The 26,790-nt window shown below is 42.4% G+C and overlaps 1 protein-coding gene across 1 annotated transcript in view; it reads right to left on the bottom strand.

Annotated features, from left to right (window-relative positions):
* Positions 1–248: 248 nt before the first annotated feature.
* Positions 249–26,790, bottom strand: part of EIF3H (eukaryotic translation initiation factor 3 subunit H) — a 359,943-nt gene continuing 333,401 nt past the window's right edge. The window contains exons 7-8 of the mRNA XM_085605071.1: positions 17,717–17,849; positions 249–486 (exon numbers count right to left, since the gene is read on the bottom strand). Of these exons, the coding sequence (XP_085461197.1) occupies positions 389–486; positions 17,717–17,849 (231 nt within the window). The 3' untranslated portion in view covers positions 249–388. The remainder of the gene's footprint in view (positions 487–17,716; positions 17,850–26,790) is intronic.

Below are 26,790 nucleotides of genomic sequence, written 5' to 3'. Positions count from 1 at the left end.
TTAAGCTTTCCAGAAGCCCCTCCTCCTCACTTCTCTTAGGACCTACATCATGAAAAAAACAACAGGATATCTTGGTAAAATAGGCTTGGAAGGCTCAAGCTTCATTATGCTATTGCCATCATTATGCAGCCCTCCTCATTCTCAGATATTTGGCAATCAAAACCGATGACAGAATCATCAATTCTACCACATAAAAGCAACACTTCATCTTATATTCAAATTGTAGAGCAAATGAAAACAAGAATGGAAACCATGTCGTAAAAGTTTATTTTCATTGTGTTTGTGTTGTTTTTAGACACGTTAAAATAATATTAAAGTAGACCTACAAAATTCAAATGGTATTTTTGTTATATCGGGTAGAATTATTTGCAAAGGACAACGATTTTCTCTAGTTGTTTTGACTTTGAAGAGCTTCAGCCATGAAAAGTTTACCAAGGCTCTGCGCAGTAAACTCCTTGACATTGCGACAATAGGTGTTAATTTGTCCTGAAAACACAAACAGAAATATGTTATAAGGCACCTCTTGAAGACAACCAAAATTTACGCTAGGTAAAACCTTTGAAACGCAATTACTTTTTAATAGAACATTTTTCATAGATTAATTATCGCACTTATACCATACCCTAAATTACAAAAATAGAACTAATCACTCCAAAGGAGACCCTTTACATGTCTACGGCAGCAGTCAAATGTACAGAATGTATTTTCATGCATTTCCCCAATTTGCTGTTGCAGCTCCAATGATGACTAGCAAAAGAATATTCAGTGGTGTGCAGGCACATGGGGCAGAAAGAGGCAGACACCCAATTAAGAATGTTTACAATTATATGGTGGCTGTCCTACATCTGTTATATGTAATGTGGGGGGGGCACTACACATCTATGTCTCACACCCTAGCATGTCTCTATGCTTTCAGTCTGGGCACCTTAACATAACTTAACCTTGGGCTCATGTGCTGGTGTGAAGTGGTCCAAACAGATGCATTGTTGACTGGATGGTGTAGTTTTCTCTAGGGTATTTTTATTGTTATTAAGCTATCTATATAGCTAAGCTCAGCATTCCCCAAATGAGCGATTCGTGGCAATTTAAGTCCACCTTGTTAAAGGCTGTCTTTCAAATGACACTAACAGAGGTATTTGGGCCTGTGCAATGTAGTTGTTACATGAGGTTAGCTTGGAGTCGGAGTACACATGAAGATGTGGCTGGACCCTTTCATCCAAAGCCTGCTTGGACAACATGCATAAATCTGTCCAGTTCTCGTCACCACTATGTAAGGGAGAGCAGATACTTTTGAAAGATTCTGCAAGGTATATTTAGCATAACAATTTAGTGGGAAGTTGTCAGTTAAAAAAAAAATGTTGCAAGTACACATCATTCCCATTACTATGGCACTGATTTGGTTATGCTGTAAGAATATTTAGGTGCACTAGCTGGTCCCAGGGCTCAATAGGGCAGCAGGGCAAGGGTTTTATACAGTTTTAGTGTTTGAGGAATATCATGAAGAAAGGGCCTGACATACTCAATGCAATGGCCTGGGAGTCAATCTGCAGAGATGTAGGGTTGTGTGTGGTTCAAGTAAACACTACAAGAGAAACTACCCTGGACCAGAATATTGTAGTTGATCTGATTTATTGTCAGAGTCCTAAGCTTCTACTGCTTTCTTTAGCAAGTACTTTTCATTTCCTAGATAAGCAGTAATTGTTTTACTTTGTTGCGTTAGTACTGCCTCCTACAAAACTGGGACAGAGGGATGATGCTTCTTGTAAGATAGTCTTGTTCCTTAGTGATGATCACCATACACGACTGCCCGTCTAACTAGATGTGTCACTCATTACTTTGAAAGAAGTGGAGCTGTTATAAAGAAAATAATATCTGGCCTAATGGAAAAGGGCTTTGCAGGACAGTCTTGATATTCCAAAGAAGTGCATACCACCAAATAATGTGAAATAGGATTTGAGGACTGAACCCAATCCCTGACGTCTTTGCTTATTGTGCTAGCATGAATTACAGTGCTGTTCTAGAAGGAATTAGAGTAAGTAATTATCTCAAGTGATTTGTGGTGTAGGTAAACGCTCCTCCACCCCAGTCATGCATTCATGTCCTCCATGCTAATATAGAACAGAATGCCTACTCCACGCTGTCAAACCGCTAGCACCCAAGTCCAGGATTATGTTACTTACCCTGTAAGCATCGATTCGTAGTGTGTAGTGCTGCAGAAACACGTGCTTTGCATACTCCTACCATCTAGTGTTGGGGTCAGACTTTGCAAGTTGTTTTTCTCAAGGAAGCGCTATGATCAGCGTCATGGTTCAATTCTCCTCCCCTTGGAGGCATTGAGCACGTTGAAGACTTTGTTCCTCAGACAGAAAGTTTTGTTTTTGTCATGAAAGGAGTGAGTTTGTAGTCTTAGTAAGGCTTGTGTGTTAGATATACTGCTTTGTGGGTGTTTTGTCACCATCTATAACCTCCGGGGAGGTTGCATGTGAATCTGCAGCACTACATGGTGCGAATGGATACTTACAAGGTAAGTAACAATCCATTCGTAGCACGTGTTGGCTGCAGATACACATGCTAGGCATAGACTGTAAAGCACTACCTCTCCACGCAGTGGCTTTAGGCATGAGATGGTGTAGTTTTATGAAATAATGTTTGAAAGGACTGTCTGTTCAACTAGAGCTTGTTGTCTTGATTGAACATCCAGACAATGCTTTGTAAAAGTGTGTGGGTTTATCCATGTTGCTGCTTTGCAAATATCATTGAGAGGCATATTTCCTAAAAAAAGTCATAGTTGCTCCTTTTTTCCTGATTGAATGAACTGTTGGCACATTTGGTAATGTTATTTTTGCTTTTGCATAACATATTTGAATGCATTTAACAATCCATCTAGCTATACCAGCTTTGGATATAGCATTTCCTTTTCTTGGATTAGCAAATGAGACAAAAAGTTAGTTTGTTTTTCTGAAGGGTTTAGTACATTCCACATACTGCATAAGAGCCCTTTTAACATCTAACATATGTATGACTCATTCTGCAACAGTCTGTAGCTTTGGAAAGAAAACGGGCAATTCCAAGGTCTGGCTCAAATGAAATGGTGAAATAACTATGGGTAACAATTTAAGGCTACTACGTAAACACACTTCGTCTGTGAAGACTTGGAAATAAGGCTCTTAAATTGTGAGAGCATGCATTTCACTGACCCTTCTTAAGGATGTTACAACTAGGAAAGCTACTTTCCATGTAATTAACTGTATTCACAATTGTGTAGTGGCTCGAATGGTGGTCGCATATGCAGTTAGGACAATGTTTTTAAATTCCAAACTGGTAATGGTGGCGTACGTTGTGGAATGATCCCTTTTAGTCCTTCCATGAAGGCTTTGATTACAGGAATACGGATGACGGCATGCTTCCAATCGGCGGGGAATGGGGCGGTCTCGAGGAAGCAGTTGATGACCGGGTGTAGTTCTGGTGCGATGGCCATGGCGGCCCTGTGGAAGATGTGGGGGGGACAGGGCTCTGAGGGTGCTCTGGAGTGGATGCTCTTCATGGTCTTTAAAGTGTCTTCTGTTGTGAGCGGGGTCCTAGTAGGTAGGGTCTGCTGGGTGGCGTCGCTGGGGGCTGAAGTGGTGTAGAGGTCTTGATTGTCGAAGTTGTCATAGAGCGTCTTAATCCTGGGGTGAAAGAAAGAGCAGTCTGTTAATGTTATGGGGGATTTATAGAGCGCATGGCTACTCCAAGGAGTGTCCCGGCGCTGAAAGATCCCCTTGAAAGAGAAATAGTATGCATTCTAAACCACAAAGTCCACAGTTACTGCTGGAACAGCCAGGTCTTAAGCTGGCGTCTGAAACTGAAAAGCTCCTGTTCCTGTCTGAGGACGAAAGGAAGAGTAAACCATAATCTTCCCACAACCACCTGGAAAGAGCGACCTCCCTTCCTAGTCTGCAAAAATTTGGGCACCAGTAACAAGTGTTGTGTTGATGACCTCAGAGTCCTGGCCGGGGTGTAAGGAGTGATTCTTTTCCTGACGTACTGAGCCCCACTGTTATGAAGAGCCTTAAAGGCCAGCACAAGAGACTTGAAAATTATCCTGTTCTTCACTGGAAGCCAGTGTAAAGCTTCTAAATGAGTCATCATATGGGTCTTTGGCCATACCAGAGAAATAGCTCTGGTGGCCACATGTTTAACAACCTGTAGGCGACCCAACAAGTAATTAGGGATTCCCAGGTATAAAGCATTTGCATAGTCCAACCTAGACAAAATCAGGGCTTGGACCACAGTTTTTCTATGGGACAAGGGGAGCAACGGTAAAACGTTTCTCAGCATTCTTAAGAGTCTAAAGCACATGCCAACCACGTATTGCACCTGTGACTTCATAGAAAGAGCAGAGTCAAGCATGACTCCCAGATTTTTGACTGTGGTAACTGGTCTGGCAGGTGGCAGTTGATTCTGAGGCCACCAATTCCGCCATTCATCACCAGGGGTGTGTCCGAAGAAGATTATTTCAGTTTTGGTGGAACTGCAAGACAATTGATTTTGTCGAAACCAGTCAAACACTTTTGTCAGGCATAAATGAATTAAGTTTTCGTTGAACGGCTCGTCCTTCTCACACGTAAACAGCAATTGGGAGTCGTCAGCATAGGTTATAACTTTTGCCCCATATTGTTCTGCGAGGGGTGCCAACGGTGCCATATAAATATTGAATAACGTTGGGCTCAAAACTGAGCCCTGGGGCACTCCTACATTCATCGTAGGGATATCCGCAGAAAAAGGGGGAGACCACACAGATTGCTGACGACCTTCCAGAAAAGAAGAAAACCACCTGAAAACCGTGCCCCCAATGCCACATTCACCGAGTCTCTGTAGGAGTCGTCCATGAGGCACGGTATCAAAAGCTGCCGACCCAGCAGTATCAATACTGTCTTACCTCCTCTATCAAGGCTGGCTTTGATAGTTTCAGTGACTTCCAATAAAGCTGTTTCAGTGCTAAAGTTCGCTCTGAAACCGGATTGACTGGGATGAAAAACCTTGGTGGCCTCACAAAAATAATAGATGACCACATTCACATACTTCTCCAATGCCTTGGCAAAAAATGGAAGTAGTGTTATGGGCTGCTTACCACTGCAGGGTCCACTGAAGGTTTCTTCAGGAGGGGAATAATCTTACCCTGTTTCCACCTCATTGGGACCTTACCTTCCAACAGGGACACATTCAGGACTTGATTCACAGCTGGGTTCAAGACCTCAGCTACAGATGCCATTGTTTTCACAGGACAAGGATCAGATGGCGACCCAGACTTAAGTGCCTTCATGATGGCAAGCGAGGTCTCCAGGACATAGGGGGGAAATCCAAAAGCATTTCTACCCTAGAAAATCCTTTAGGATCTAACACAGCATCCTGACTCATACAAGTAGATTTAGCAAATGAGCCTTGAATGGACTTAATTTTATCAAAGAAAAAATTTGCAACCTGATTCGCCCATTCAAGGGTAGGAGTGAAAGGGCTCTGAGTGACATTGGGAGAAGAAAAATCTTTCACAATTTTAAACAGTTCTCGACTTCTGTTTCTGGCTTGGTCAATTTTAGAGGCCAGAAAGCTTTTTTTCTTATCCCGGACTTTAGCATAGTGAGCTTTGAGTGCTTGTTTATATATATTTTTTCTTATAGGATCGAAACCGTTTCTCCATAAGTGTTCAAGGCATTTGCACGCCCTTTTACTTGTTCTTAAAGCCTCCGTGAACCAGAGAGCCGAAGTTTTTCCCTGTACGGAAATATGCATCTTAGGTGGGGCGAGATGAAATGCCCACTTTTGGAGCCAGCTTTCCAGAGCATGCGTCCCCTCTTCTGAGGAGCCCCTCACAAGAATAGGATTGCAGTTCAGTATTTCCGCCAGGGAGTCAGGCGTCATCTGCTTAAAAGATCTATATTCTTTAGCTTGAGTACAATGAGGCTGTATTCTACTCGGAGCCTTTTTAAGCCTGAAAGTAAGCATAACATGGTCAGACCAAACAATAGGACGGGGGTTATCTAATACAATAGTGCAGGTAGAAAAAATCTGGTTCAAAATGTGACCCTTTTCATGAGTGGGAGACATCACATACGGAGTCAAGCTGAAAATATTCAGGGATTCGCACAGCTTCTTGGTCTCAGGGTCATCCTTTTGATCTAGATGTATATTAAAGTCCCCGAGGACCAGGCATTGACTGAATCTAGTTACAATAGGTGCAATAGCATGGCCGATGGACTCCAGAAAGCGTCCTGTCAGCCCTGGCGGTCAATATACGATCACTCCAGCAACTGATTGGTTGGCAGATATCTCTAAGTGAAAACCTAAAGTTTAAGCTCCCTCCAAGTCGGTGATAGATATAGAGGCACAGGGGAGAGACATCTTATGAATTATCGCTACCCCCGCCTCTATTTCCCTGTCTATCTTTCCTGATTATCGTATAATCAGGAACTACAGCATTTGCCAGAGTCAGATTAGATCCCTCATGAAGCCAAGTTTCTGTAATGAACAGAACGTCCGGCTTGGCATCAGAAAGGAAATCATAGAGTTGTAATTCATGTTTCTTGATGGATCTGGCGTTAATCAAGATAGCTGTAAGATATTCCTCGCTCACATCATTTACGAGGGTTTGTGAGCGAAGTGTATGGTCATGTTCCCTAAGAGCACATCCCACTCCTAATCTAGGGACAGCCTTCCAGTTACAGGCGTTACAAAGCAGTGGTTCAGAATCAACCAAGAGCTTAGCAGTGGTATGGCACATTATCTGCCTACCAATCTTTAAAAGACTGTCCCTGCTGTATGTAACGCTGCAAAAGCTCATACCTGTATGTTCTACAGCGGGTCTAGCAGCGTTCCCAGCACCAGCCGCCTCCGGGACGCTGTCGGGCATAGACGGGCTTGCCTTCGGCGCGCCAGTGGTGTGCCCACTGTGCGCTAGCGCAGCGTCCCTTCTTAAGCCCTCCAGTGAGCCACTAGACCACTCCCCAGGAAGATAAATGGCGGCTCGGAAGTGCCGGTACAAAAACAGCCCTGATTCGAACCCCGCCTGCCCCCTGGTGCAGAGTACCAGTTCAAATTCCCCACAAAGTAAAAGTGAACACTTCTCACCACAATTTAAAAAACACGTTAAGACGACAAATTCAATTTTAAAAAATCTGTGCAAAAATGCTCAGTGCAAGGAGCAGAGAAAGCAGCATCTGCTCTTGTCAAGGGTTGCAGAAGTCTTAGGAGGTTGGGACATTTGATGTTCCTCTGCTGGGTGTGGCAAATTCCTGGATGATCGAGAAGAGTTCTTTGGAGTTGTGGGCGCTGGTCTTGGGAGGATGTTCTTTGTGGATTTGATGAGTTGATGGTGTGCTACAGCGACTGTTCTTTAGGTGGTGCGTGATTCAGGGGTTTTTTTGTTTCTCCTTGTTTTTTCAAATCGTCGGCAGGAGTGCTTGGATTCTTGGAGTGCAGGGGTGAACCAACTTGCTTTTTGTTGCATCATCCTGTAGCTTTCTTGAGGGGGGCAAGTGTGTCGTGCAGTTAGTGATCCATCGATGGAGATTGCTTGCTGCAGTGTTGGCGTCTGACATCGTTGGAGAAAATGGTGCTGGTGAGGGTGGAGGTGAGCTGTTCTTCAGTGACTTTGCTCCAGCTTCTGTGGTAGAGAGGCGGAGCATGTGCTTGTGTATGGTGGGTTTTCCAAAGGAGATGTGGATGCAGTGGTGGTCTGTCCAAATAAGTTCCGTGGTGTGGCTGTAGAAAACACGGTTTCCTCCTGCAAAGATAGAGTCAAGAGTGTGTCCTGCTGTGTGCGTGGGGGCAGTGACTAGTTGCTTCAGTCCTATGTTGGCGAGGTTCTCTAGGAAGGCGATGGTTTTGGTGTAGTCATGGTTGTCCGGGTGGAAGTTTAGGTCTCCGAGCTGGATGGAGTCTGTGGAGGCGAGGGAATGGGGTGCGAAGAGGTCAGCAATGGTGTCGGTGAAAGGAGCGCGGGGGCCAGGCAGCCTGTAGATGAGGGTTCCGCAGAGAGTTGTTTTAGGGTTGGTCTATAACTGGAGGTGGGGATGTTCCATGGGGGTTGTGGCCTCGTCCGGGTTAGTGGTTGTCATGCTGAGGGAGCTTTTGTGGATGATGGCGATGCCTTCTCCTAGGCAGATGGGGCAGCCTTTTCTCAGGATCTTGTATGCGTCGAGAATGGCGATTGCGATGTCGGGCGCGGAGTTGGTGTTGGTCCAGGTCTCTGAGGAAGGCAATGTCGGGCGTGGGGGTGTTGAGGAGGTCCCAATTTATATGGCGTGCCTGTGTAGGGAGCGCACGTTGAGAAGGATGAAATTCAGTGGTTTTGTGTGCTGTGGCATCTAGTAGGCTGGGTGCTGTTGCTGGGGCTCGGAGGTGGGTGAAGGTGCCGTGGCAGTGTTGGCAGGAGATTGGGCCATGGTTGTTGTTGTGTCCGGGGTTGAGAGCGCATAGGGGTACTGAGGTCGTAACGGAGGCGGGATGGGGGACCAGGGTCTCTGGTGCTGGTTGCAGTCGGGCGCATACTGGCTTGCCTTTGGCCAACTTCAGTGCGGCCGCCATTAAGTAAGAGTTGGGGGGAGGGTGGTCAGCTGGGAGACTGGAGCAGAAAGGACACGCTGGGGGGGTAGGGGGGGGGGCGCGCAGGGCCAGCAGCAGGGAACGCTGGAAAGAAGAGAGCAAAAAAGGAAAAAAGAGCAAAAAAGTTCAAAAAGAGAAAGAGGGCAAAAGAGAAAAGTGAGAGCAAAACGCAAAGAGAGCAAAAAATAAAAAAGGGCAAAGAGGGCACAGAGGAAAGCAGAAGAGCAGATTGCTCTCCGACTGGATCACCAGTGGTTGAGGCAAAGGCAGGAGCCTGCAGGTGGAGGAGGGCCTCTAACATCTACCTGGAACAGAGGCTAAGGGCTCAAAAGGCAGTGGCTCAAAAGGCAGTACCTCAACAGTGGAGCTGCGCGGGGGAGAGAGCAGTCACACTGACCAGGTCAGTGGTCTTGCTCTTCTTGCTACGCTGTCGGGGAGAGGGCAGTCAGCTAGGAGAAGCAGGAAGAACACACTGGAGGGGGGGCAGCAGCGTCTGGGAGTGCGGGAAAGTGGAGAGCAAAAAGGTTCAAAAAGAGCAAGAGGGGCAAATGAAAAATGTGAGCAAAAAAAGAAGAGAGCGCAAAAAAGAAAAAAAGGACACAGAAGAAAGCGGAAGAGCAGTGTGCTCTCCCACAGGACCACCAGGGTTGAGGCACAGGTAGGAGCCTGCGGGTGGAGGAGGGCATCGAACACCTACCTGGCATGGAGGCTGCAGGCTTAGAGGGCACTACCTCAACGGTGGAGCTGCGCGGGGCAGAGGCAGTCACACTGACTAGGTCAGTGAAGTCTGCCTGAGTTTCCTGACCATATAAGGTATCAGTGGGAGAGGAGAAAAAACATACACAACTATTTCATTCATAGAGGATTGCCCTTGGATTGTGGGTGTGGATGCGAACTTTGGCATTTTGCGTTTTCCTTTTTTGCGAACAGGTCTATTGTGGGTATTCCCCACCTTTGAAAGTATGTTTGTAGTATCATACTGCGTATGTCCCATTCATGCACTCGCTGGTGTATTTTGCTGACGAGATCTGCCATGGTGTTCTCCTCTCCTGGTATGCACTCTGCTAGGAGATGGATCTTGTGATTGTTGGCCCATTTCCATATTTTCTGTGCCAAGTGGGACAACTGCATGGAATGTCCCCTTACCACAAATCTTAGAAACTTTCTGTGCGCCGGAAGAATTGTAATGTGTAAATAAGCGTCCTTCAGGTCTAATGCGGTCATGAAGTTGCATTTTGTAGTATTAGTATTATATCTTGTAGTGCGACCATGTGAAAATGTTCTGATAGTATGTAGAGATTTAAATGACGCACATCCAGAAAGGATCTTAGGGTTCTATCTTTCTATGGCATTAGAAAGTAAACTGAGTAAACTCCTTTGTTTTGATATTTGTATGGGGCATGCTCGATGGCCCCTTTTTTTGCAGTAATGCCTTTACTTCTTTCTTGAGCAGGTGTAGATGTTGTTGATTTAATAACTGCCTTTTTGGTGGAGTATTTGGTGATTGTTGAAGTAATTCTAGGCAATATCCTTGTTTGAGAATGTCTAAGACCCATTGGTATGAGGAAATGTGGAAATGTTTTGCCACAATAGATAGAATATTTGTAGCTGTCCCCCGACAGGTGTTTTGTGGTTGGGGGAGGGGGGGTGGGGAGGAGGGGGGGGGGAGTATAGCAAGTCATTTTGTTGCTGGAGTGGTGGTACCCTTGTTCCTCTTCCTCTGTCTGTTGTTTTTGTATCCTCCACTGTAGTAACCACGCACTTGATGATGGGATTGCTGCTGTTGACTGGAAGTATTTCCTGTGGTAGAGGTCTTTGCAGCTCTTCTACCTTGATACTTCTGAAAGGGCTGTTGTTTGAAAAGAACCCATCGACTTGGCAGTGTCAGTGTCTTTAATCTTTGAGCTGAGCATCTACTGCAGGTCCAAAAAGATGTTCTCCTTCAAAAGGTACATTCAAAATATGTTGTTGTACCTCAGGTTTGAAGCTAGAAATACGTAGCCATGAATGTCTTCTGAGCACAACGGAGGTGTTAATGATGCATAAACTGTTGTAGTCCCTCAAACACAACCCCTTGATCTTCAGTGGGTTTAGTACTTTGTAACTTCTGTTTCTTGTGTGCTATTGTTAAGCGTTTAGAAACGGGCTGTGCCATAGAACTATTTGAATCATGGATTTTCTTCTGTTTAGGAGAGTGTCCGTGGTGTTTTTCAGAACTCTGTTCCAAAGTTTTAGACTTCGTTCCACTTGATTCTAAATGCTTTTTCAACTCCAATGTGTATTTTTTAGAACTCTTTGGTGCCAATTTTTTTATCAGTTCCGATTGATGCCTTGGTTTCGAAGGCATGGTTGGCACCAATGTACTCTTTGATGCCGTAATTATATCGGTACTGTCCCCTTGTTGATGCCTGGCCACCAGATCAGGATCAAGAATACTCTTGTTCTTTTTCAGCTCCAAGGCTTGGTCACGGTGTCAGCCTGATCCCCAAGGTTGTGGCCCACCATGGCTGGGTATTCTTGGTGGCGAATGTATAATCTTTATTGTATGGGGGTAGTAGTACTCACGGTACATGGTGTTATTTTGGTCCTCGGTCCAGAGTCTGTGGTTGGGGCCAGTAATTTGGGTTGTGGCACGGAGGTAGTTCTTCCCCAGAAGATACTTGCACGTCACGCAGTTTAGTGTGGGTTGGCTATTAACGTCCCGCATCTTGTTGGAGAGCTGGATTCGCTGTCCCCACCGCTGTTTTGGCTGAACTCTGCCTCAGATGCGCACTCCATATTATGCGCAAGGTGTCGATCTCGTCGTGATCGAAAAGTGTTTATTTTTAAACAATGTGCTGGCGGCACACTGTTCTTTGTGCTCTGGAGAGAGGCACAAGTTAAAAACGTTGTGTGTATCCGAGTGGGCATACTTAGCTACGCACCAAGGGCACAGTCTGAATAGTTCTCTCTTTGTTTTCATCATCCGGAGAGGATCATTCTCGAAGGTTGAGTATATTCATAAGCTGGGAAGTCCTTCGCTGGTGTATAAATAGATTCAGGGGATTACTTTTTACCCCGTAGGCTGATGAATCTTGAACAGCTTCGATGTAATTCGTCCAAGCCGATGGCGGCAAAAAAAATTTGAGGAACAAAGTCTTCGACATGCGCAATGCCTCAAGAGGGAGGAGCATCGACACGGCGCCGATCACAAAGCTTCCTCGAGAAAAACAACTTGCAAAGTCCGGGCCCAACACTAGATGGCAGGAGTATGCATAGCAAGTGTATATACAACCAACACATGCTACAAGTACTTTGTTACATCCAAAGAGTTTAGTAGAACATGAATACCAGTGCAAGTAAGCATGGGCATTCGTTATGAATACAGGGGATTCAATGATGATGCACATACAAATCAATATTCAAGGTAAGGGAAAAGGTGAATGCCCTTCCTTGCAAGATTAGCAGCAACCCGCTGGTAAAATGTTTTGTGACTCTTCAATGCCAAAAAGAACCATTTTTACCTGGTGGCGAACTACTTCATACACTAACATGACATTTTTGTGGTGTACATGGGATACAGCGTTGGGTCCTTCAAGAGTTCACATCCTTGTGGAGTTGCAATTAAGAAGTGATCCCTGGAAATTCATTGGGGTCAAGGATACATGGTAAGTATTATTATTGGTACATAGGGAGGTTCAAATGTGCCTGGTCATGAAACAATAAGCTCTTCGCCCTGCAATAAGCAGTGAATAAAGACAGAGTGGTCTTAACTATTCAATGTCTTTTTTTCAAGTCCATCTAAGAAGATGTATTTTCAAATTCACTTCCACCACACATGCATACTCTTGCTACTCATAGTATTTTGAAAATGTTTATATGCAAATCATCAGTTTTACAGCAGCTCATGTTCCAGAAAACAGTTTATCAGTAGTTTGGTATATATACCCGAATATAGACCCAAATTATAATTTGACAATAATATCATGGTCAAAATATGGTGATTGTTAAAATACTGTGGGGCAAAAATATCGAAGGGCAGTATATATTTCATTCTTGTAGCACATAATAGTGAAGTAAAAAATATAGAATATTAAATATTGTGGAATTTAATAGTTTTTATTAGTATATTTTTGTTCTATTTTTATCTACAAATGTTTTCTTTCTTTGTGTTTAATAGTATTAAATTGGCTTTTTTGGTGTTCTTTACAGGGTTGGTGAACATAGTTGAAATTTTAAATATTCATAACAATTGTAGATTTTTTTTGCTTAACATTTGAATGAATTTAGCAAATTGTACGCCTGTTTAGTTTGAGATATTTCTAAAATAGTAGTTTTATTTGATGGGTTTCGGGGAATGATGTTGGATTGAGCAGTTCGTGTAGTAGGACATTAAATGTATATAACATTTTTAAAATGCTAATTTAGGTAAATAAAAATAATTTCAATGTGTGCTTTTTAAATTAATTTCTAAGGAGATTGTGGAATTTGTTGAGGAACTGAGTAAGAAGTCTTTTAGTTTAAGGTTATTTTAAAGAGTATAAAATATATATATTTTTTAATTATTCTATAAGAAATTCGTAATATTTGACATTGAGGCCATATATACGTGTTTAATAAAGTATTTTAAATGGGCTGGATTGGGAGGGTAGGAATTATTACAAGAGTTATTATTTAAAATTAATATAGGGGAATAAGTGTTACTAAAAAGTATACATACGTTTTACGTTTAGGTTCAACATTTTATTGATCTCTATGTGGATTTATGTTTTAAAGTTCACAGTTAATTATTAAAACGTATATCTGAAGACCAATATAAAAAAATATGACATTTGGTTTTATATAATACATAGTGCCCCACACAATCTAAAAACAAAACACCCTAAGATTTTATTAAAATAAGTTTAATTCATAATGTTAAAAACCGTTTGCTGGAATGGAGTTAAGAGTGAATATCGTAAATATCACTCCGTACAATTTTAAAATAAAAAATATGTATATTTTTGGTTCCGGAGTCACATTCTATTTAAAAATCTCAAATATATGACCTTTCCTCAGCATTTGTAGCACTCTAGTTAGGATAGTAACATTGACCCTGCAAGCCAAATATATGCCCTTCTCGTAATGTTTGTGGGATTGGGGTTACAATAGTAAATCTGAGCATCCTCCTCATTCCATAAAATAGATAAACGCTCCCCAATGTTAGTTGTATTAGAGTTCGAATAGTACATTAGAACCTGTCAATAAATGCACTGTCTCCAATGTTTGAGGTTCAGAGTTAGAACAGTAAATCTGACCCACTTTATTTAAACTCTTTACATAATGTGTACGGGGATTGTTTTTTTCAAGGGTTAATACAAAGCACCCCCTCAAAAAGAACGTATGTACTTCACCTAATATTTGTTGTACTAGAATCAAAATATTAAATGTTATCCCCTTTATGTATGCATTTTACCCAATGTTTGAGAGGTGAATTCGAAAAACATAACACCCTTAAATTTATATTTTTCCCACAGTGTACATCAGAAACTCCTAAACTTTTTTTTTGAATTTTGTTTTCCACAAACTTGGCAGGACTGACTTCATAAGAGTACGCCTGCATCTCCCAAAATTATGCTTTTAAAAATATTAGTAATTATATATTTTTTCACAACATTAGCACAACTGGTGTTCATGTGATAAGTTCGTTTCTACCGAAGTGTATGCTTTTTTAAAAACATTTTTGGGAGTTAATTTTTTTCCTGCACAGTTAGCAGGGATGAGTTTGCATGGTAAATCTGATTCTGAGTTGGGTAACGATAAATATCTGTTATTCAGCGCCAAGATACCCTTCTGGGTGAACGTGCGCTTTTCAAATACACGTAATGTTATTCTCCCAAACTATACGCTTTTAATCTTAAAGTTATGTTTTTTCCACAATTTTAGTGGAACTAGTAAGTCTGAATCTCACAAAATGCATGCTTTTGAGGCTTGATCTTTGAGAGAGCTGTAGCTGTCTCACCAGCCTTCTGTTCTCCCAAAATGCATACATATTATGCATGCTTAGAGGGGATTTTGGTCCAAGGACTTCAAACATTTTGCTGTTAAATTGACATTTACATTTTGTTTACTCCCATCATGGCATACATCATGGGGCAATAGTTCAGCCTACTTTCACCCACTGACTTTCTTCACTGACTGCAACAACATCTGTGCACATTGTTCACATTTGCCGAACAGTAGTTCCTTTCTCTTCAGTGGCTAAGCTGCCTTGCAGTGAGTTTTTATTTTATTTTGTATATTAAGTTTAAATAGCAAGTATTTTGCCTGCAGCTTGGGATCCCCATTAGATGATTATTTTCTGTATTTTTTTTTAATTATGTGTTTAAGTAGGATTGTAGCAGCCTGTGATTTGAGACCTTGTTTATGTAGTGTTTTATTCTGGTCTCCTTCTCAAATAATACTAATATTAACAAAACACTGGGCACAAAAGGAAGGCCTGTTACTTAAAAAACATAACTGGTGAAACAGCATCACAAGTGAACATTTTAAATGTAAAATTTGTAATGCAAGTCTGTGGCAGCCACATTAGGTATTTCTTTATTTAGTTTAGTGGTATAAGCTTGCAGAAAATGAATGAATCATTGCACAGCTTGCCAATGTCATACCTAGGGATTGTTTTAAATGTTTTTGGTACTGGAATATTATAATTCAGTATTCTTAATCCATTTAAAATTTTAATGTGTTATACAGGCTTATTACTTTTGCAAAACAGTTGTACTTATTATAAAGGCCATATTTACGATAATTTTAATGAATAATGCAAATATGTTTAGATTTATACATTTTGTTAAAATATGTGAACATTAATAATTTTATTTTAAAAATATAGATGTAAACGTGTATTTTATTTAATTTTCATAACAGCATAGTTACTGAAAATGGATACAAGTTTAACTGCAATTAAAGTTTTTTATTTAAAATCTGAACTTATTTTGTTTAAATAATTTATTTGAAGCATAATAAGTAATTTTTAGAGATTCTCCACCTAGAGAATATATATTTTGCTTGCACTGAACAAACTTGAAAAATAAGCTATTTAATTACATTTAGATTAATTTAATGCAATTTTTTAAACTATTTTTTCAAGATTTTTGTATGCTAGAAGTTTAAACTCAGTATGGGTGAATCCATAAAAAAAAAAAAATACTACTTAGTAGTCTATAGCTTGGTAGTCGACAATTGGGCCTGTACTATAGGTTTGCCATTGATTGCATTTTATGTCATTACAACAGAAGTACACAATTTTCAAATTTTTGTTTTTCGATATTTTAGAAAATTGTGTGTCAGGATGTTTTGCTTTCACTTTGTCTCTTGGCTAAATACAGCCATCGAATTGTGTTAATTTGGTGGTGTACAACTATCACCTTTAAATCACAAACCTTGAGTGCCTGCAACATTCTTACGAGGTTTTAAATACTGCCGATCCATATGAAGATGCGGCTAATCGTATATGATACAGGAATATGTTTTGTGTTTAGGACTACTCTGCATCTTCTAGACTAGGTAAGAATGACATGCATAGGCCCTCGCTTATAATTACATGGATTTGATCTCAAAGGTAGGGCGGGTGGGTGCGGACTCGCCGACCTGATAGTTCATTTTGACTTTTTCATTTGAATTTAGATTCCTTTGCACAATCTTTCTTACGTCAATTCTTTTTTACTTTCCTAATGCAGCTTTCTTCTAGTTAATGGGTGTGAGGCTCAACTAATTACCCTCTTCAGTACCTTGAACAAAACGCATGTTCTTACTAATTAACTTCAGGCAATGCAGTACTTACAGTCCACATATTTAAACATCACGCACCAGTGTTTGAGATGGTTTGTAGAGTTTACTCGCATAAAACGAATCCTGTCTGTACAAGTTCCCTCTTTGAAGGTAGTTAAACAAGTGGGCTTTAAAATAACACTAGGACAGCATAAGAGTAGAACAGAGCACCTGATACGGAGCATTTGGAGAAAGGCACCTCTAACTGTCACAGTGGGGTTTTACAAATTGTAAGAAGATTAAGTTATCAGTACCTAAAATCTGAAAGTTTACTTGAATAACAGTTTAAGATAACTTTGCTTCAAAATATATGAAAATTCAAGAACTCTGAATAATGTGCATGGTATATAAACCAGAATTATCAGGGCACAAGTCGGGGGTACATGTGGGTAGATGGCATCTACCCACTATTTTCACAGGGTAGACGCCATCTACCCTGCAAAGAAGTTTTGGCCCCACTGACATATGCTTAATTGTCCTGGTGTAATTTTCAGATACAGGGATATTTTCAGCAGGGCTTGAACGTCGTCTGCTTTCGATTCCCAGCAGCAACGTGCAAGTTATGTTTTTTGTTGTTATTTTCGCCTCCAGCTGTGCCAAAGATAAAGGCCGTAGTTAAGGAGTCATCATGTTCCTTATCCTGGATGGGCACGGTCTGGGGCAAATGCAACGGAGCAGAAACAAAGGCATATAGCTTGTTTTCACTTTGCAGGAGCTTAAGAGATGCATGTTTTTACTTCGTCCAGCCCCTGTATATAAGACACAGGCATGCACTGGAAGAATGTTAGATGTGTTGGTTTGTCCCCGACTTTATGCAAATAAAATTTTAAATACCACTAAATTATTTCTTTTATAGAGCTTTTCATCCCAACGCAGTCCCCCCACTTCTTTTTTTAGGATTTGTGCCTTGAGAATTATTTCCGGGCCCGCAAAATAACACGTTTGTATAATTAGTTAATAGTTTAAGAACAGCAGAGCCAATATTTTTTGTATTGTTCAACAATCATAAACCGTCTCCTGTAATTCTAGCTTCATACCATAAATAAAGTCACTATGCCATTACTGCCCAAGGCTGCAATGGAGCAACACTCAGTTCATATGAGTGGCAGAAAGAAGAAAACAAAACCACCCTAGTTAAAAAGCCTTTGTCTCGTTTTACCGACTTGCTGGGCTTGTCATCAGGACAGAAATATGCTCATTTGAATAGTTTCATTTCGGTGGTCGTGCTCCCTTCATTTGTTTGTACATCACTTTTATATTTTACATTCTATTGCCTGGTTTCTAGGTCATAACTCGTTTGAAATACATTATGAGATTAGAAAAATTCCACTTGGTACCGACTTACCGGCAATGAGCAGCGAGTCCATCCGAGGAGGGGGCAGCGGAGGCTTGAACAGTTTAGTCATGTCTTCCTCTGGCAAGAGAGGCTCTCCCCGAGTCACACGCTGGAGGTTTTCTTGCTGACGTCTTTGCTGATACTACAACAAATAAGCAAAATGAAAAACGTAATAAATGCCTTGCTCTATACCAGCTTATAAACTGAGTCGCCCTCAGAAGCCTGAACAAAGCCTGTGTTCAGAAAGGCACGCATGTTCAAATGGAATGTCGGACGGGACTACATTTTTATGGTGATTAAACGCCCCCAAAATAATGTCGGCCCTCCTGAACTTCAACCTATACGGACTGAAAGTCAAAAACTGCGGCTTCCGGGTGTAGCTGAAAAGAAGCTGCACTGGGCACGTTTCGATTGCATGCACAAGTCACATTTTACTCATTTTCAAAGAAATTAAAGTTGAAAAAAGAAAGCTAACAGCTGCTATAAGGACAAAGGAAATGTTAGTGCCCTAAATCTCTACTTTAAATGATGTGCTCCTCAATGTCGGAAGGAGAAGTGTGGCTCAATGGTTAGAGCGGCAGACCCTGATGCAGAGATCTGGCCCGGGACCAGGGTTCAATTCCCCGCCCCGGCGGGTCTTGGGCTCAAAAATTCCACGGACCTGATATTTCTCGCTTCGGTGCCTATTCCAATCATGGAGTCTCACTCTGCAACTCTGGGCAATAGCTTGCTTAATCTCCACAACGGCCCCCCCCAACGCTAAGGATGCCTGGCCTCCACCTTGGAGGTGCCCAGGAGTGGACGCCTCACAGGGAAAGCCAGGATAGGTTCCACAGCGGTATTCGTACAAGCGCCTTGAGACCCTTGCGGGTGAGTAGTGCGCTATACAAGTATCAATTTACAAGGTTGATTCCTTTCCACGGAAAGCCATACTAACTTCCACCGGTATGCCGATTTTACATTGGTGAGGACATGACTAGACAACAGATTAAAGAGCATGTGATTTTGTCCAGCAACTCGTATGCATTCAAGCTCGTGTTAGTATTTAAACAGCGACAGTTTTGTTGGGGAGGAACGGGAGGCTTTGAGAGGATGACTGGAAGGGGGAAATTCTATGAAGTTTGGCCGGTTTACAAGGCTCGGGGTGGGAAGAATTGGAGGGGCAGTGATGTTCCTTGGGCAGAGACCTGGGAGGATCCTGATCTCTGTATGAAGTGCTTTCGGAAGACCTGGGATTTTCAGCACTTTGCTGAACCGCAGGAGTAATGGGGCAAACCGTATGTGACCATGGATATTGTTCTAGAATTAAGGTGTATAATTTGGTCCATCATGATACGTTTTTTATTATTGTACACTTCTCCACTTTGGCACTTCGCAATATCCTAGTTACTCATTTCTTATGCCCCACAGGAACATTTTGATCACTTTTGGTAATACTCTTTCTGGTGGATACTCTACCCACAAATTTCTCACCTCAGTGCTCCTGCACGCCAGTAGGGGGAATTATTTAACTCCGGTCTGCTCTGGAAGTGATAACCAGAGTCGCCTATTTAGAGTCACCCATGCATCAGTTTCTTTCAGAAGCTTTTCCACGCCCTCAGACGTAGAGAAAATCAGCAAATTGGAAGGACCAGTTTACAGATTCCTAAATTGGGACATTTTAAGATTGAAAAAGAGAACATGCCAGAGAACAAAAACGTGGGAGGGTAAGGAGTAATCTGAGGTTAGACAGAGTATCCTCCAGAAAGAGCATTACCGAAGGTAAGTAACTTGTTCTTCTGATGGATGCTTCTAACTGCAGATTTCTCACCTTGTGAATAGATACCGAAGCAGTACCTGCCATGTAGTGGGTCTCTGGAATGGCTCAGATCAGAAAGGCACCCAGGACTGAGAGGGCAAAATGCCCCTCCCGAAGGACCAGACTGTCAAGCCAATTGTGCTTCGTAAACGTGGGCACTGATGCCCATAGACAGCTCTCCAGAACAGACACCCCAAAGTAGTGATAGCCCTCTTAGCTGTGGTAGTATGAGCCCTCAGACCTACAAGAGGCTTCTCTAAACCAATTAGTAGCAAATCTTAATACAGAGGAGTAACCATCGAGATACAGCCCAATTCTGCACCACCTTACTTTTCTTTGCTCCAGAGAATGCCACAAAGAGCTGAGGGTCTACCAGATAGAGCCCCCCCTCCCCCGATAGTCCTTGGTACAATCCATGTAAAAGCACAGGCCTTCATTGTTGAGCCTCTCTTCCTTATTCAAGAGATGAGGCGGAGCAAACGTTGCCAGAAAATAGATAGTTTGTCTGACATGAAAAGGCGTTATTACCTGTGGCAGGAATACAGCTTTAGTTCTTAACACCGGTTTGTACTGAAAAGAATTGGTATAAGGCAGCTCGAACAAGAGGGCCTGATGCTTACTCACGTGAGATGCTGATGTTATTGCTACCAAAAATACCGTTTCAAGGTTAAGAGGAATAATGGACAACTTTGCATAGGCTCGAAAGGGTTAAGCATTTGGAAAGCGAGAACCAAATTTAAATCGCACTGTGGCATCACAAAGGGTTTTAGCGAAAACATGTTGTGAACCTATTAAAACATCTTTCTCTTAATGTGATTTGAACAAGGAAGACTGATTTAGCAAATGTAAAAATGCCAAATTGGTTGACAAGTAATTAACAGTGCCCACTGCAGGTCCTCGTTGAGCCAAACAAAGCCAATAGGTCTTGCTTATAACGAGCGTGCTGAGCTGTTGGCTTTCTCAAGGGTTGTCTGTAAAGTATTGTTTAAGGAAAGTAAAGGAAAAAACATTTGGAAATACCGGAGTAAAAAAACAAACATATCTGAAAACTGTACATTGAATTCAATGTGTTCAATCTTTATAAATGGCATGGTTAATTTTTCAAATACTTTTCATCTGAATTCACTCAATAGAATTAAAAAAGAATAAGGAATTGTCAGAATGTAAAGGGTAACATTTGCTAAGGCCTAATTTGCTATCCACAGGACTCAACCCTTTGGTCAAATATAGTAGCCCATGGGGCAATTTTCAGGGCCTTAAGGAGTGTCATGCTAACTACACCTTCTGCTTTAAACGCCAGCTGAGTGAGTGCAGGAGATAGCCCTTCATCTAGCACCATCAAAGCATTAGAATTCAAAAGCTTGTGATTTTAAGCAAAACACACACACCCCTCTTTAGCCATACCTAGCAATAATATCCCTTTCATTAAGTGCTGAATGAAAGAAAAAAGTAGTTTCTTAAATGTAATCAGAGGAAGGACACAACAGCCAATCAAAAGAATCGTAAATGAACTATGCTCCAGGGGAGGGATAGACACAAGAAGAGGATGGGAAGCTACTGAATAAGAAGCAAACAAATAAGTGACAAATCAACAATTGTCAACTGCAAATTCACTATAGATCTTCACAATAGGACAGTGTGTTCTATCCGGTAGGCCTGACCTAAAAAGCTTGCTGTGAATACAAAGCACACAGTGTTAGGGCTTAATGGGGAGTAAATATTTCGTTAATGCTTTAATTCACACCTAACCTGTACGTACCATGCCCCACCAGAACAGTCACAATACCCTTGGTCCAAACTGAAGCACTTTGATCAGGACTTCAGGTAAGGCATTGTTATATCTGGCACATCAAGTTTAAAGCCTCTACACCATCTGCAAAGTGCCTCAATACTTCATCAGGAGTAATAAGTGCTATATCGGTACAGTTCACCAATCATTCTATAATGGAAACATTTTTTTTAATGGGGCAACATTTTAAATGTTACCTTCATTCTCTCTTGTACACTAGTGATAGTATATTATATCCAGGTTAGTGCATGCACCATGTTAAAAGTTAACTTTTTCACACTTTTTATTTTATAATTTTTTTAGATTTATATGTTCCTGAGCTTGACTATATTTCCAGTGTTTAAAGCTCAGTCGCTTAGTCCTGCAAGTCCTTTATCACCAATGGGGGAACAGTCGGAACACTGCGGTCTTAACGACGGGTGTTCAGACTACGAAAGTGCAACCACGCTTACCTTAACCACGCATATGCCTAAACCACGCATATGCGTGGTTAAGGCAGTGTGCGGTCTAGCTGCTGACTAGACGGAAGAAGAAAGACGCCGTGGTTTTGTCTGGGTAGATTTTAGTGGAAGAGGTTGGGGTAGTTTAAGGGACAGCATTCGGAGTAGAGTAAGCAAAGGTGCAGGGTTGTTGGGGCAGTTTACGGGACAGCATGGGGGTAATGTAAGTAACGGGGCAGGATTTTAGGCTTAGGGAGAGTGGGTGGAGAATGGGTAGTCTGGTAGTTTTTAGGGCGGGGGGTCGGGGTCAGTTTCAGGGTAGTTGAAGGGGTTCGGGCAGTGTAAGGGACAGCGCACGGGTGGTGTAAGTAAAGGGGCAGGGTTTTAGGCCATAGGGCAGTGGGAGAGAATTGGGTGATCAGGAAAGTTTTTAGGGCTGGGAGGGTCGGGGTAGGTTTCAGGGCAGTGGAAGGGGTTGAAGAAGTTTAAGGGACAGCGCGGGGTGGGGGGTCAGGGTACTACAAGTAAAGGGGCAGGGTCTTAGGGCAGTGGGAGAATGGGTAGGCGGGGTAGTTTTTAGGGCTGGGGTAGGTTTTGGGGCAGTGGAGCGTGTTGGTGTAGTTTAAGGGAGAGTGCAGTGGTGGGGAGAAGTGTAGATCAAGGGGCAGCGGGAGGGGAATGCGTAGAGTCTGCGTGAGGGGGTCGGTTGGTGTTAGTAAGAGGGAAGGGTTTTATGAACAGCATGGGGGTGGGTGGGGCAGTCGGGAGAGAGGAAAGGTCAGGATAGTGGCAACCTTGGCTACACATACCCCTTTACCATTATGCCTATACCACGAAATTGCGTGGTAAAGGAATGCGTGGTTAAGACCTATTTGTGGTTTGGGCTGCATGGTAGAGGCACACGTGGTTTAACCGTGCATGCTTCTATCATGCAACCTCACCAACTTCATCAGAAGCTGAATTCGATAAGTGAGCCGTATGTATGTTTTTTCTTTTACCACTGTCTGTGATATGTATGCCCAAGTGTCTTGAATGGTCAAAATGGGGAGAAACAGGTTTTATTAATTAACAAACAAACCCGTGGAAAGGCAAAATTAAGTTTTGCTTTTCTATTGGTCACAGACCCCCTTCAAAATCTGTTTATTTTCAGCAATGTGCATTATATTTTTAATATTCACATGCTTGATTACCATTGAATGAAAGACAAATCAATAGAAATTAAAGAGATTCGATCGGTACAGTGACGTCATTTTAAGTGATTTTATCTTTTTAGGTCTGGCCTAGAAACACATTTAGCAGCTGAATTCATAATAAAACAGACAAAATGATCTTTGTGTCAGCCTCCTTTTTATTAGCTATATTTCAATGTTATTAACACCACAGCCATTAAGTAACTTGCTTGCAGTTAAGTTGAGCGATGACAGTTTGCTTATGCACATAGGAGTCATTTCACTAGCTGGTGACGGTGTGCTCTTGCCTTTGGGCACTGGGGTTGTTTGTTATAATTTCTATACGAAACTGGTATTTCGTTTTCAACTTGTATTCAAATGTTTTGACTAATCATTTGTTAATAGTAGCGTTACACAAGTTTGTTTTGTAAAACAGTGCACTGTTAATTCCTCGTAATAAAAAAACAAAAAACTTACGGTGCAGTGGGCCTGACCACTGCTTGTCTGTTTGCAGCTGAATCTTTAGCTTTCATTGTCAATCGCCATCGGTCTGTGCTTTCCTCTCACTGGCTGTCTGTTTATCTCTTCCTCTGCCTGCTCCTCCGTCTGCCTATCTGTCTCTATCTCTAGATTTCTCTGTTTGTCTTTTTCGTTCTTTCTCCATCTTTGTACAACTCTGTCTGTGCCTCCTTACCTTTATCTGTGTTGCTACTGTTATCTCTTGGTCTATCTGTCTCTCTCAGTATCACAATTTCTGTCTCCATCTTTTTCAACTCTTTCAGTATGTCTTTTTGTATATTTGTTTCTCCATTTGTGTTAGTCTTTCTAGCTGTCTCTACATTTATCGGTCATTATCCGTCTTTACCTCTTTCTGCCAATATTGGTCTCTGTAAGTCTGCCTCTGTATCTGTTATTATCTGTTTCAATGGCTATCTGCGTCCTGTATGCCTCATTCGCTTTCATAATCGGTCTCTATCTCGGTTGCTTTCCGTCTATGGCTTTTTCTGTCATTACCTAGCTATGCATCTCTAGCCCGGCATACCTACCAGTGTCTGTCTCTTTTTCACGCTGTCCCTATCTCTGTCCGTCTCTGTAGCTGTATTCAGCATTCAAGCGATTGGTGCACACTTTGATGCCATAGCCGAAGTCAGCACTGATGTCAGTGCAGAACCCGAAGCCAGATGAAGGGGCATAGACCGTCCTGAGGACAGATCTGCCAGGAGTAACTCAACCAGAGGTACCTGCGAATCCTAGGGCCCTGAAGGATAGCCATAGGGCAGAGGTCTTCAAACTTTTTTTAGTTTGAGGCCCCACCCTCCAGCTGAGTTTTTTTTATTAGATATCTGCAAGACTTCTTAGATAGTTCAAATCACAATTTTTCAAGATAAAATGTGCACAAATTGTTTTTACTAGGGTTTAACTTATGCAGTTAAGTCATAATGGGACAGTGGTATCTGGAGCAGCCCATTCACCTCCTAAGTAATTACCCTAAAGTCAGGCAAATACCTACCAACCGCTTCATAAACATTTTGTATGTAAGTGAGCAACTCAGTCCCAGACTTGTTGCACCTTCTTTAATTGTTGAGCTTTACCAATACAATTGAAGGCTTGACTTGATAAAACGTGGGTAACTATCAAAGGAGGTGGCCATAGCAAGCAAGGAAGGTTGGAAAGCTTAGCACATTTATTTTAAAAAGTAGACTATCACAGGGTGGGGACATCCCTTCCGGTGAGGTCATGTGACACCAATGCACATTGCTTATGCTAATTAGTCCCCCCCACTTGTGAACTGGCATCATTGCAGTGCATGTAAATGCAGCGGCGGCCGGCGCAGGTAAGCGCGGTTAGGCGGCGGGGTGGCGAAGTGACAGACAACAGAATAGGTCAAATTAAATAAATAAAACCTATTCTGTCCCCCCTGCCCTGCTCCACCACCCCACCATGATTACCTGCACCAGCCTCGACTGACGTGTGAGCTTCCAGGGAGTGGGGTCTAGGCAGAGAGTAGAAAAGATGGTTAGAGGTTGAAAGGGTTTATGGTGGATGTCAAAGGCAGTGCTTAATTCATTTTGGAAAAAAAGCGCAGGGGCCAAAGCTCTTATAACGTCACTTCTGCCAGCGCTAGCTTTTCCCAGGGTAGCTGTATACCAGAACTGCAGGGTCTTAAATGAACTAACACACGCATCCTTCTTCCTCCACCCTGTTTTTCTTTCCTGTCTCATTCTTGCAGGTGGTTTTTCATCTCTGCTTTCTACCTTTGTCTCTGTTTACACAGCTTTCTTGTCCTTTTTCTTTCCCACTATTCTTCATTTGCTCTCTCTTGCTTAAAGTTGGATGCTGGAAAAAAAATCTTGGTCCCTAAAAATAAGTATCAGCGGCCACCACCTGCCACCTCCGATATAAAGGAGGCGCTGCCCACATGGGGAGTCAGGTCAGGGATGGACTGATTAGGAGCACTGTTCGCAAGATCGCCCTTTGCCCCAGAACCACCCTTTTCTCAGTTGCCACAGCCGCCTAATGTGCTGCAACGTGAATCATGTTGTAATTTGTGTTTATTGCCTTTATGCTTCCGATTGTATTACTATACAATTGTACACCACTAAGTGAACACATTATTCAGTCAGGCGACAAGTGGCGCTTTAAAGAGGTCCTAACGTAATAAATATAAGGCGTGAGTTGCGTACATAGCAAGAAAGCCGTCCGTTCGACAGTCATGGGAAGGTTGTTGAAATGTCCCATCATCAAAAGCTCTCTCCTGCCTTTCCGCAAGACTAGAGATGCCATACCTTTCAAGCACTTTGTTGTGGGATCACAAGGAAGAGTTTATTTGAACGCAAAATGAGACGGCAGCAAATTGTGCGAACTAGCCATGCTTGCAATTCACATAACTGCTCATTTCCTGCTGGCCCAAAATGAGCATGGCACAATCTGTACATGTAAATGCTTTAAAAAAAAAAATATTGAATATTTAGGTTCAGGGACACATGCTCAAAGGATGTCAATCTCCTCACTGATGAGAACAGCATTCTTCATAGCGCTCACTTTTTTTTAAATTTGCCTTCTGAGGCTCCCAGCACCATTTCCACTTGAATTCCATTCACTTAGTAAAATAAAATGGTAGTTGCTAAAGTGATTATACTCTCTCATGCAAGGGAACTTCAGCTGCAAAACCGCGTGAGCCAACTGCCCTTCATTTGTTTTCATCCTATTATACAGAAAGATGCATCTTAAAATTGTTCTCTATGAGAACGATATATTAATCAAGCATGAAAAAGGGCTACATCAAAAGTACACCTTGAGTGTATGGCATGCCCATACTTCTGTAATCAGCTCTGCCAAGAACCACCCATCAGGCGTTAGACTAAAGCTTTTCAGTGCGGTGATCCGCATCACCGCACTGAAATGCAACATCACGCATTATAGCGCCTCCTCATCTTTCAAGCTGAAAGCACTGTTACAATAAAGCACCATATACTAGCAGCAGTGGCAGGGCGCACTGCACGCTGCTTTCGGCAGGCTTGGGGGCTCTCTGGCTCAGCTGCACAAGTTACAAGGACACCCAACAGCGCTGCGAGATCACGGACGTCAGAGGAGCCTGGACGGGTGAGAACCCAATTGCTACAGAGTGTCTGTGTGAGTTAGTTGACTGACATTTGAGTTTAGGTGGGTCTGGCGCCTGCTTTCTATGGCGGGAGCTGGTGGGTCACCTCGCAGTTAAAAGTTGGCTGCTGGCAATCATGGATTTAGATATGGCAGGTAGCACAGCTCACACGCATGCAACGTTGGACCCGACCTTACGTTGGCTAGATCACACAATTATTGCTTTCTTTTGGGAGAGCTTGTATCTGGCGGCTGCTACCAGGACCCGACCCCACCGGTGCCATCAG

This window comes from Triturus cristatus, chromosome 5_1 (genome assembly GCF_964204655.1).
Source record: "Triturus cristatus chromosome 5_1, aTriCri1.1, whole genome shotgun sequence".
NCBI classification, from domain to species: domain Eukaryota; kingdom Metazoa; phylum Chordata; class Amphibia; order Caudata; family Salamandridae; genus Triturus; species Triturus cristatus.
This window is presented reverse-complemented; position numbering and strand designations above follow the sequence as displayed.